This window comes from Pongo pygmaeus, chromosome 5 (assembly GCF_028885625.2).
Source record: "Pongo pygmaeus isolate AG05252 chromosome 5, NHGRI_mPonPyg2-v2.0_pri, whole genome shotgun sequence".
Lineage (NCBI taxonomy): Eukaryota > Metazoa > Chordata > Mammalia > Primates > Hominidae > Pongo > Pongo pygmaeus.
In genome coordinates, this window is record NC_072378.2 from 152,840,356 (window position 1) to 152,852,576 (window position 12,221).

The 12,221-nt window shown below is 38.8% G+C and overlaps 1 protein-coding gene across 2 annotated transcripts in view; it reads right to left on the reverse strand.

Moving 5' to 3' along the window:
• The window catches only part of SYNE1 (spectrin repeat containing nuclear envelope protein 1), a 525,017-nt gene that overhangs the window by 227,843 nt on the left and 284,953 nt on the right, over positions 1-12,221 (reverse strand). For both annotated transcript variants that reach the window (XM_054490749.2, XM_054490748.2), the window contains exons 65-72: positions 10,397-10,540; positions 9,452-9,616; positions 5,747-6,064; positions 4,680-4,835; positions 4,354-4,524; positions 3,123-3,449; positions 1,714-1,866; positions 1,254-1,421 (exon numbers count right to left, since the gene is read on the reverse strand). In XM_054490749.2, the coding sequence (XP_054346724.2) occupies positions 1,254-1,421; positions 1,714-1,866; positions 3,123-3,449; positions 4,354-4,524; positions 4,680-4,835; positions 5,747-6,064; positions 9,452-9,616; positions 10,397-10,540 (1,602 nt within the window). The remainder of the gene's footprint in view (positions 1-1,253; positions 1,422-1,713; positions 1,867-3,122; positions 3,450-4,353; positions 4,525-4,679; positions 4,836-5,746; positions 6,065-9,451; positions 9,617-10,396; positions 10,541-12,221) is intronic.

Consider the following 12,221-nt stretch of genomic DNA (forward strand, 5'->3'; position numbering starts at 1 on the left):
GAGTTGGAACAGAACCACTCCATCATGAGGCCATTCATGGGGTAGACTACCTTCTGGATTGTCATCTCCTCAGTGCCTACCAGAAGGTATTATGTAGCTACTTTTTTATTCATATTTGTTAAATAAAATCCTTTCTTATAGACAGAAATGTTGCAGCCCAGAGGGGCTAATTGGCTTTCCTAAGACACACTATCAGACACTGACCACATCATGAGTAAACTTGTTTTCCATTAAGTAAACTTGTATTCCATTAACCAATAAGTTGCTCCATAAAATTGTGACCATAACATCTATCATCTGGTAAACATGATTACTAAAAATACATATTATTAAGTTCTTATCTTGATAGATTTAAATAGTGCTTTTAGCCTATCACCTATGTCAAAGATAAGAACTCCTCATATCAGTTTTGTACTTTGTGATTTACAAAATGTCTTCACAAATATTATCTCCTGTGATTAGCACAACAATTATGAGATGGGCTGGCATTGTTATCATCCTAAAGGAGAAAAGGACAGACTCAGACAGGCTAAGTTGTCTCTCCAGGAAGGGGAAGAGTCCAGCCTAGAATCCAGACTTTCTGATGCCTTTGGTTGCATTTTCTAAAATAGACTCCATAAAGACTAAATCCTTAGATAAAAATTATTAGCTGGGGAAAATGCAGCAATGTGTTCAGAAGCTCGGTGCGAGGATTCAACTCTTCTTGATTCACTTGAATATCAAGTTCAATTGTTGTCAATTGTCAGAAGTGCTTGAGACTCAGACCTTCATACGGTTTGGCTGTCTCCCCACCCAAATCTCATCTTGAATTCCCACGTGTTGTAGAAGGGACCTGATAGGAGATAACTGAATCATGGGGACAGCTGTTTCCTGTGCTGTTCTCATGATAGCAAATAAGTCTCATGAGATCTGATGTTTTTAAAAAGGGGAGTTTCCCTGCAAATGCTCTCTTCTCTTGTCTGCCGCCATGTGAGACGTGCCTTTACCTTCCACCACAATTGTGAGGCCTCCCCAGCCACAAGGAACTGTAAGTCCAACAAACGTCTTTCTTTTGTAAATTGCCCAGTCTCAGGTATGTCTTTGTCAGCCATGTGAAAACGGACTAATACAGACCTGATTCTCTCAGTACAATCATTATAAACCAGAGATACACCTGTGTGTGCCCCCCCACACGTGCACACACATGCACAGACACACGTGTACACACACTGGTGAAGCCATCCCAAAGGCAGCCCTTTAAAGGTCAGGGGTACCTTGTGGTGGGCCAGTTGCTGGGTGATTGTCTCCAGGCTGCTCGTCTCCAGGAGGTCAGGTGCCACCAGTCTGCCGGACATCTGCAGCAGCCACTTTTCGACCTCTTGGAGCTCACTGTTGTAGTCTTCATGGTCTTTGACTTTCGCCTCCAGACTGAAGACATGCTCCTGCAAAACCAGGTGCCCATCAGAGGTGGCTTCCAAGTGAAAAACCTACTCAAAACTGTTTTGTATTACTTTTTTGTACCCAGTGCAACTCACAGGGTAATTAGAGCCACTTATATCAGAAAACTACCAGGAATGGAAAAAAACATAGTCATTATGCCAATTAAATATCCATCTGAATAAAAAAAAAATACTAACCCGTACCAGGCCTTAAAATTACGTGACAGAGAGAAAGGAGTCAGGGCCCACATTTTGGAAAATAAACCCTTTTATGGAGTCTTTCATCTCTCCTTACCTTTCCTATGCTGCACAGGTCCTGGTAATCACTTTGAAGTTGATCTATTTTGTCCTTTAAAGTGACATCCTGCACCAGTTCCAAAAGAGCTTCACCCTTCTCTCTGACTGACTTTACTGATGGTTCATGGGACAGCACCGTTTGTTGAAGTGACTTGAATTACAAAGAAAAAAAAATGAGCCTGCTCATCTCTGTGGACAAGATGAATACACACATATTCCTGTGGCATGCAAGAGATGATCCACCTCAAAGAAAGATTGTTCATATTTATGAATCAATAGGTGCAAAACATTAAAGAGAGAGTGATTTATTAAGAGGAACACAGTTTCTAAATACAACAGCAGAGTCACACATCAAATGGCCCCTCCTATGTGGAGATAAAAGGATGGGAAATAGTTATATTTGGCTAAATTTAATATAGCTCATATTTCTGGCTTCTACCTTATTCCTTTCATCAGAGAAAAAAAATCTCAACATAAAAAGGCCACTATCTTTTGATTTTGAGTTCATGAAGTTAGTTCCAGTTTGAGCTACTTATGGAGTTAGCAAGAACAATTCCAGTTGTGACCTTGCTGAGACAGGCTAAAAGCACTATTTAAATCTATCAAGAACTCAGTGGCCAGGAGGAAGAGGTTGTGATTCTTATGTGGCCTCTTCAAAGATAAGTTGTCGGGCATGGCAGAGAAGCCAAGGATAGAAATAGACATTGGCTGGAAGAGGCCATCACAAAAGCTTCCAACAGGGAAAGCTTTGGGGTAAGCCAGCACACTGTAATTCTTAAAAGGTATCACTCAATCATCCAGATCAAATTTATAACACAAATTATTCCACATATAAGCTTGCATAATTGCTTCAAAAATTTGAGTGGGTGAAGTACCTGTGTCTACGTCATGTACAGCTATAGCCACATCACTATTTATTCTTTCAAAAATCAGTTTCTAAGGTACTTAGCTCGAGTTTGTTAACTAGAACTTATTTTCTTATAAATATGATATGTCATTTTCAATTTACCATAGGTCAGTTTCTAGCCTTAGGTACCAGAAGACGAAGGGAAGCCTCAATATGGGAAAGATATGGGATCCTAATGCCAGCAAGATTTTACCTGGAGCATCCAAATACCTGGCTCACACATCAGAAAAGATCTTCATTGATTGACAGATACATACAATCAATAAATATATTGATACAATCTTTGAGTATCAGATCTCTGAATGGAAAAATAACTCTGAGGTAGTGGATTTAACCCCATAAATCTCCATAGGTCATGGCATCACTGGTCAGCTGCAGAACAGACATGTGTGGGATGCATTCCAGCAGCTGTTACGGGTGATACCCCGCAAGAATCCCCTCCCTCCCATTTGGTCTCTGCGTAACCTCCGCATGCATCTGTCAGTGAGTAAACACACTACCTTGTATTTAGATAACTGAGCTTTTTTCTCATATAATTCCATTTTAGGTTCTTCAGGAACATGTAGGACTTCCTGGTATTCTGCTATCCACTGTGTCAGTGCTTTGCATTTATCTGAGAATTCCTTTGCTAAATGAAGACCTTTTTCCAGCGTCATGTGTTCTTTCCGGACAGTGCTGGTCAGTTCCTTCAACTGCTCCATGTGATCATGAATCTCCTTTCTTAACCTCTCTGCCTCGCCTTCCTCCAAGTATTTAACAGCCCTCTCTCCTTTCTCCCGGGCTGATTTCAGCAAACTGTGACCTTTCTCCATGTCTTTGAGCAAAACCTGAAAAAGAGAGTGAGTAGGAAGCAAAGGTAGTCTTATTTCTATTTTTTTTTTTTTTTTTTGAGATGGAGTTTCACTTTGTCACCCAGGCTAGAGTGCAGTGGCACGATCTTGGCTCACTGCAACTTCCGCCTCCTGGGTTCCAGCGATTCTCCTGCCTCAGCCTCCAAAGTAGCTGGGACTACAGGTGTGTGCCACCATGCCCAGCTAATTTTTGTATTTTTTAGTAGAGACAGGGTTTCACCATGTTGGTCAGGCTGGTCTTGAACTTCTGACCTCAAGCAATCCACCCACCTCAACCTCCCAAAGTGCTGGGATTACAGGTGTGAGCCACTGTGCCTGGCCATTTCTTTTCCTTTTAAAGAAAGGTTTCTCAAGGCCTGTTTTTAAGTCCACCTATTTCCCTTTAAAATAAGTTGTTGACGTTCATAACCAGATTTGACCTGCCAGGAATCAGGAACTCTGGCTTCTTTACTTCAATATAGGTTCTAAAAGTCTTGATCAATATATCATTTCCAAATCAGAGACTTGAAAAAGAACTTGATGTTTCTCTCATCCTTAGCAATCTCCTTCTAAAGACCTGAGTTTAAACTCTGTACAAGCACTGGGCCGTTAATTTGAGAGAGAGAGTTTTCTCTTAATGTTGAAGTGTCACACTGGAATTCAGTGAAGACTTTCATGGGTGTCCATGTGTAAGTCATTCTGATAACAACACATCATAAATAAGTGAAAGCCAGCTTTTGGCCTTAAACAGCCAACTTAGTATTTCAAGTAAAATGATGAGCTCAGGATCACCAATCATAATGGTTGGGATGATCACCTGTGTTTCCAGTATCTATGCAGGAGAATGGGGCAGCTCGGTGAACGGAAAGGTTGGATACAAATCTGAAGTATGCGTGCCTACCTCCAACGTCTTCAATTTCTTTCCCATCATTGCTGTATCTACTTTGTCAATCTTGGTAGCCACGTTCTTGAAGTTTTTATGCGTAGAGCCATACCAATCAGAATAGGAACTGAGGGATGATTCTGATTCCTCCAAACTCTGAATCTCTTCCTCCAGGAATTTTATTTGTTCCTGTGAAAGAAAAGAGAAAATTGAATGGTGAAGTAAAGGTCTGTGCCAGGGCCTTTGTTGATGAATATGTATCATCACTGGATGTTAGTGAAAGGAAGGCTATTTTAGCCGGCGAAGTTTGCTGGTCTATGCTGAGCGCCTGGTGACCCACTCACTAGCACTTGGAGAAGCAGGGCCTGGTATCTGGAAGTCAGCTGGGTGGCCTGGCAACCCATTCCGCTGTTCACGTGGCTCTCGTCCAGTATCTCCTGAGCTCTAGCTCCCACTTCCTCAACTTCATCTCTGTACGCAGTTACTTCTTCGTGCCACTTCTGAAATGACAAAGTATCGAAGGGAAAGATTCAATCTTAGCCATTCGAATAAGACAAATGTATATCTTCTTATAGGAAATGGTTTCAGTGTATGTTTAGAAGATGTTTATTTTGAGATATAATTTTGAAAATGCCATATGTTATCTTCATAAATATTATATTACAACAATGTGATGTCAACTGTACACTGAGTTGGATAGTTTTCTGTATCTATTACACTTCAATTCAAAAATTAAAAATGAAAACAGGCCAGGTGCGGTGGCTCATGCCTGTAGTCCCAGCTGCCTGGGAGGCTGAGGCAGGAGAATCGCTTGAACCCAGGCGACAGAGGTTACAGTGAGCTGAGACCGCGCCACTGCACTCCAGCCTGGGCAACAGAGCGAGACTCTGTCTCCAAAAAAATTAAATAAAATAAATAAACATGAAAACAAAGTGGCATGATTTTTTAGACCTCCTATTGTACTTAGATCAATTTTAAAATGGGTGGATAATGAAAATAAATTCCTAAGGCTCGAGCATTATTTTAGATGTGTGCACTAAAATTGCATAAAACTTAGAATAAAACTAATTCTTAAGTACTATTTCAATAAACTATATTGGAGCAATTTCATATCAGAACCATAAACTTAAATTATTGTAATACAAGCATTCATGTACCTTCACAAAACAAGGTAATAGGGTGGAAAGAAAATATAAAATAGTTACATTAAACTACCTTGTATCAAAGACTAATTTATGATATAATTGCTGTAAGAGGAACGCTCCATTGTAATTTATTTTAACTTTCTAGGTAATCAAAAAGATTTTGCAAAGCCTAAGCTTTGGACAAAAGTTACTAAATATTTTAATGAAACAAACTATGCAAGGTAACTGTAGCTTTGACAAAGATCAGGAATCTACATGAGATGTACCTTCATCTGATGTAATTGTATCTCCTTGGTTGCCCTGTTAGACTGACGTCTGGTCCTGGGACTAACTTTCTCCTCTGCTGTTTTGAGCCATTCGTCTACTTGCTGAAACTTTTGCTCCATTAGCCTCAATTTGTTCACCACGTTATTGAACTGAGTTCGGGTCTCGGACAGCCTGTGCTGGTAAGCCTGCCAGTCTTGCCGGAGAGACTCTAAAGCCCGGTCCTCTGCCTGTGGGATACCTGATGGGATCACATCCTCTCTGGTGTGCAGCACTGAGTTCAACAGGGCCTGCCCCTCTGCACAGTGTACCTGTAGCTCCTGCAGAGAAAAAAGTATGGCTGTCACTCTCAATCATATTTCACACTTGCATGGGTTAGCGTCTCGCCCAAGCCAACTGTGCCCGCTTGAACTTCTCATTAGAAAAAAATGATTTTATTATGCCCTATACAAAAATATGTCCCTAACCATATTTTCTCCAAAGTCAGAAGGATTCCTAAAATTTTTTCAATTAAAATAATCAACACACACACACACCCACCCCAATATTTTTCTCAATCAACAGTTTCCGAAATTTGACTTTTTAGTTTACAGGCAAAAACACTTGTGAAAAAAGGGCTATTGTTTAAAAGAATGACCTAGGCTTATCATAGCTCATAATCTGCTTAAAGTGCCTTAAGCTTCTTGCTTTGACATTGAATAGCTCAGTGCTACATTTGTGACTGAGAAAGAAACAATGAAACCTCTGCTTGCTAAGGAGGAATCTTTTGCCAAAGCTGTACTCTAGGCATTGTGGTGGCCAAGAAAATTTGAACCTGGAGAGTGCAGGGCACACAAACTTGGGAAATTGGTTCATCACACCTGCCCGCCAGGAGCTCTGAGTTGCAAATAAATTTCCTCCACCAAAGCCTAAGCCCCAAAGATTTACCCTACAAATTTAGTATAAATCAAGTTTTGAAGAGCATATGATATTTTTTATAGGTTAAAAAGAATCTTATATCCTTAAAGATGTTGGTAAAACAACATGGCACACTTATATTTCTGGTGATAAACATAAATCTATACTGTCACTTGATCTGATCACCTAAAGTAAAATAAATCAAGTCAAATCCCATCAACAATGTTAAAAATATCAGTATATGTAGTTAAAACATAGTATTTCTCAATACTATATTTTAAAAACCATTTAAGATTGCTAAAATATTTTTCTTACAAAAATAACATTCTCATATGGTTTCAACTAATAGAAAATTTTTCTTCAAATATGATGTCACTTCAAGCATGGTATAATGTAAAGACATATGCACATGGAAAGAGAAGAACTATAGATATACATGGTAAAATATTAATCAAATTGGCAACAAATACATAAACTTTATTCTAAAATTCTTAGACTTTTTTTCAAGATAATTTTTTATAATCATTTTCCTAATTCAAGGTTGGCAAACTTTTTCTATGAAAGGCCTGATAGTAAATAATTTGGACCTTGTGGGCCATAGGTCTCTGTTGCAATGACTTAACTCTGCCATTGTAGTATGAAAAAAAACACAGACGATACATAAATAAATGGGTGTGTCTGCATTCCAATAATATTTTATTTAAAAATACAGACACTGTGGCCCTGGACAGTAGTTGACTAATTTATTAATCTTCTCAACATCTTTTCCATAGTTCATAAATAACCACTTTATCTATTATCCAAGTTAATATTCTATTAAATAAATTCTCATATATCCCAAATTTCAAGTCTGTATTCTGAAGGAAAAACATGGTTCAATATTTAAATAAATATATATATAATTGTTAAATTTATAAAATCTATAAGTAATATAAATGTGTGTATATATTAAAATATATTAATATTTTAAAGATATTATATTAAAAATATATAAACTATATACATGTTCTATGACCCAAACTAGGCCGTCAGGTTATACAAAATAATTTCTGGATATGTTCCACACTACTGGCCAATCCCTATACCATGTACATGCTACAGAACATCAGGATCCTGAAGAAATTCTGCTTTGTGGTTGCAGCATCACAATTCTCCACCACTGCTTTCTGCCACTAGCATCTTCCTTCTTTTTTAACCTTTGTGGTAGCTCACGATAGAAAATGTAAGAATTAATGCATGGTGAAATCAGGGGGAGGTTAGGTTTGTACCACATGAATACCAGCTTAAGTGAAATATTTTCTTTTGACCAGAGCAACAGCAACATCTGCTGGTGACGGGTAACTATTGACTTAGTTCTACACAAAAGCACAGGGAGCTCAGCATTTGCTTACCAGTGATGTTGGTAGTGTAGAACTAAGAAGGGTTATTTAAAGAAAATAGTCAATTCTAGTCAAATAAATTACAACAGCTAAACCTGTGGATCCTACTCTTTGGAGGCAGGATGGATGAGACCCTTAAGTAAGCTAAGGAAATTGTGACCCTTCTAACTTTTAGTATTTACTTATTTCATGAGTAGAACATATATTTAAATAAGATTTTCTTCCATTTCGGTTAATCCTTACAACTCTGTGGATGAAACTGGGTCAGAGAAGTTGTCTCTTGCCTGAAGTCACCTAGTGTTGGGTCCCACCAAGGATTAGAATCCCAACTTCCTAATCCCAACCCCATTCTCTTGCCATTATACAATTTCCAAGACCTAGTAGAAAAAGCCAGAAATATTATATGTGACTGATAATCATGATGGTCCCTGATTTTTCCACCTTGTCCAAGCTGTAGGTAAAACTTACCCAATCCTGAACCAATTCTGATCAGGGCTGATGGCTCATTTGTAAGTTCCAACACATCGCTGGTGGGACATAAAGTGGTCTCATTGGCCTTTCTCCATCTTCTGCTGTTTGTTTTGTACATGGTGGCCCCTTCTTGGTGAACTTCCTTGATTCCTACCTATTCCTTCAGGTAAGATTATGGGCCCTTCTTTGATGCTACCATAAGACCCCTTATATTAGTCTATTAATGTCCTCCCCATATTATTTGTAATCATCTTTCTATGGGTTTGTGTTCCTCATCAGATTTCAAGTTCCTTGAAGATAGAAATCATATCTTAATCATCTTTACCTGAAGTAGCTAGCAAAGTATCTGTATTGTATTAAGTATCCAGTAAATACTGAATGAGTAAATAAGTATACAGGTTGTGACCACTTTCTCCACCATGTCTGGCATCTCACCGTGAATTATGGCCTGCTGGCCTGGGCACCAACACTTACTTTTTTTTACTTCTCTAATTCCTTCTTCTAGAACTCTGAGCCCAAACCTGTACCATCAGCAATGTGGCAGGTTTTGCTTAAAATTACATGGCTCAAGATATTGCCACTAGTTTGACTTTGTGTCACCTTCTAATGACACCTGCTGCTGTCCCCCACATCTGATTTGATCCCTTAGGGAGAAACAGGCAGGTAAGCCAGACAATCCCATCAATTAGATCTTCAGCCATTCTTGTCAGGGCCACCCTAGAAGGTCTATGAGTTCCCCAAGTGCTAGTCCTGTCCTATCTAAATTGCCTACAAAATGATGTCAACTAGCACATGCTACTGAGGTCTCAGAATGTTCTTGATCAAACCTTATGGGGATTGCACTTAATGTGTGTCAGCTAGCCACTGGACTCAAGGTTTCTATTAACTTCGTATTGCTTAAAATAATAATTCCATATTCAGAATGAAGATTCCTTTGTTTTAGGGTAAAGGAGGCTTTACCTGAAGATCACGCAATGTTGTCTCATGAGTGTGGGCATCACCTTCAAGAACTGAATACTGGTCGAGTTTTTCTTGTTCTTGCCCCAACCAAACTTCAAATGCCTTTAGGTCTCTCTGATACTCTTGGTGCAGGCGGACAAGTTTTTCAGACTTGGTTACAGCTTCCTATAATTAGCATTTAAAATAATGAAGACAAGAACACATTACTTTATAAAGCATCAATGTGCTGTAATTCACTTTTGTAATTTTAGAAAAGTACAATTATTGAGACATTGGAATATGAGTTATTTCCTAGAATCATGAATCTTCAAGATTTATGTAAAAATATAAAAACCTAATATTTCAGGAATAAAAGGGTTATTAATTATTTTGTTGAATTAACTACATGATCTCTGAACACCTTATAAAATGTAACAGACAGGCTAAGAAATGAATTCACTTTACTAATTTCATAAAAATTCACTTTTGTTAATGAAGAAAATTGAAATTCTTATATTGTGCCTTAAATGAGGATTTGGATTTACTGTGGATTAAATTTTCCACAGTAGAATGCGCTCTGAAAAGGCATATTTATTTTCTTTGTGAGGACTAAATGAAGAATCATTAATACTATCAGTGATTATTTCCCACCTTAGAAAACTCTCATCATCAGACATAATAAGGCATTTATGAGTCTTCAATTGAAGCTGTCCAGAATTTTTTTTAAGTTGGTACATTTCTAGGAATTTTTAGTTGAAAATTATCTTACTTTCATAGTTTTCATAATACTAACAATATTTGAAGGTTTTTGGTTTTGCCAGTAATTCCTTTAAAATATTAAAATTTCATTTTGCTTTTGTTCTGTTTTCCCAAGCCTGTCATTCTTGAACATAAATGAGTCTTTAAAGGAGCACAACTCCAAACACTCCCCTTTTGGTGAGTCTACAAGGAAAGTAATTGCCATACCTTGGCCCTCTCTTGGATGGCTCTGTATCGTTCCTGTAGATCCTGGAGTTCTAGCTGGGTGACATAGTGTTCTGTCATGCCAGCCCCTTTGACTTCAATGGTCTCCAGCAAGCTGCTGTAACTCAGCACTTCTTCATTTAATAACTAGAGAGCATTTAAGAAAAATAAAGTGGTTACTCATGCACCATCACATCAATGATACTGCTAAAATCAAGATATTTTAATTGTACAGTTGACAAGTGACCTCAAGTTATCTATTCGTCCATCCCTCCATCATTTTATCTATTTGACACAGATATGTGTGTGAATGTATGGATGTGTGTGTGTGTGTGTGTGTGTGTGTGTGTGTGTGTGTGTGTGTATTTTATGTCTGGGCCAGAACTTTCTCTAAGATATGAATCACCAATTAACTACTTTATATTTCTACTCTTAACATTTCAAACTGATTATGTCCAGAAATGGACCCCTGATGTTCACTCCATCCCTATTCTACCCCAGCCCCCCATGAAGCCCCCTTCTCTTTCTATCTCTTTTCAAACAGCAAATGCCATGACCTCCCACCCAGACGGTCAACCCAGAACATGGGAATTGTTCCAGCATCCTCTCTAGCTCTCCGTCCTCTTAACCATTAGGAAATCCAGTTAGCTCTACCTCCTATGATACTTCGACATCTGTCCCCACATCTCCTGCAAACTCCCCAGCCCAGGCTGCCCTCCTCTTTCACTTGGGCTTTGCAGTAGTATCCCAGGCAGATTCCTGGCCACCAGTTCTTTCCCTGTCCCTTATTTCATGTTCCACACAGCAGTCTAAGTGATATAATGTCTTGTAATTAAAAGTTGAATCATGTCGCTTCTCAGCTTAAAACCTGGATTATCTTCCCAATGCTGCTGGGATCAAGTGAAAAATCCTCAGAGCAGCTGACATGGCGATGGAGGATCAGGCTCTGTCTCTCCATCAAACTCCCCTTGCAGCCCCTCCCTGCCTACTCTCTGCTGCAACAACACCTGCCTGTTTCCTCGCAGCTCCCCATTGCACTAGGATCTTTCCCTCCACAGAACCCCAGGACCTGCTGTTTATTCTATCTAGAATGCTGGTTCCTCAACTCCTCCCCAGGCTGATTTCTCTGGCTTAAATTCTTTAGTGCATGGACTATATGTCTGCTGTTTCAGAGAGACCTTTCCTGTCCCTTTCCCTTGGCCTCAAACAAGCTGTATAAGCCTTTTCAAAATGATTCTCTCTCACACCACACTACTTTTTTTTTTCTTCATAGTACTCAGCAGTTATAATTATTTATTTGTACACTTATTACTGAGTGCATGCATCCCCACTAACGTATGCTTGACTGTTTTTGCTGCTAGAATCGGGCACAATGCCTACATGTAGCAATTTCTCAATAAATGTTGATTGAATAGATGAACAATCCAATTAATTAAGCAATTAATTATTATAACAGATAATACATGCAGGTATTTATGAAGCAGATAATTATATTATTTCATGGATGCATAAATGAGACCCAGAAACATTAAGTACCTTGGCATAGGTCACGCAAGATCATTTAGTCATTTAAATAACTTTTATTCAGCGTGTGTTCTGTGTCAGACAGAGAGCCAAGTGTTGAGGATATAAAGAAAATTAAGCATCTCTATTCACTGAAGGAGAGGGACATGCAAATATACATGAAATTGATAAAGAGCTTTGAACCAAGGGCTATGAGAGAACAGAACAATGAATCAAGCCTGAGCACTGGTGGTGTAGCATAGCTAAAATGACTTCAAAATTCATTCAGAAAGATAAGTAGGAGGTTGCCAGGGGCAGAGACAGA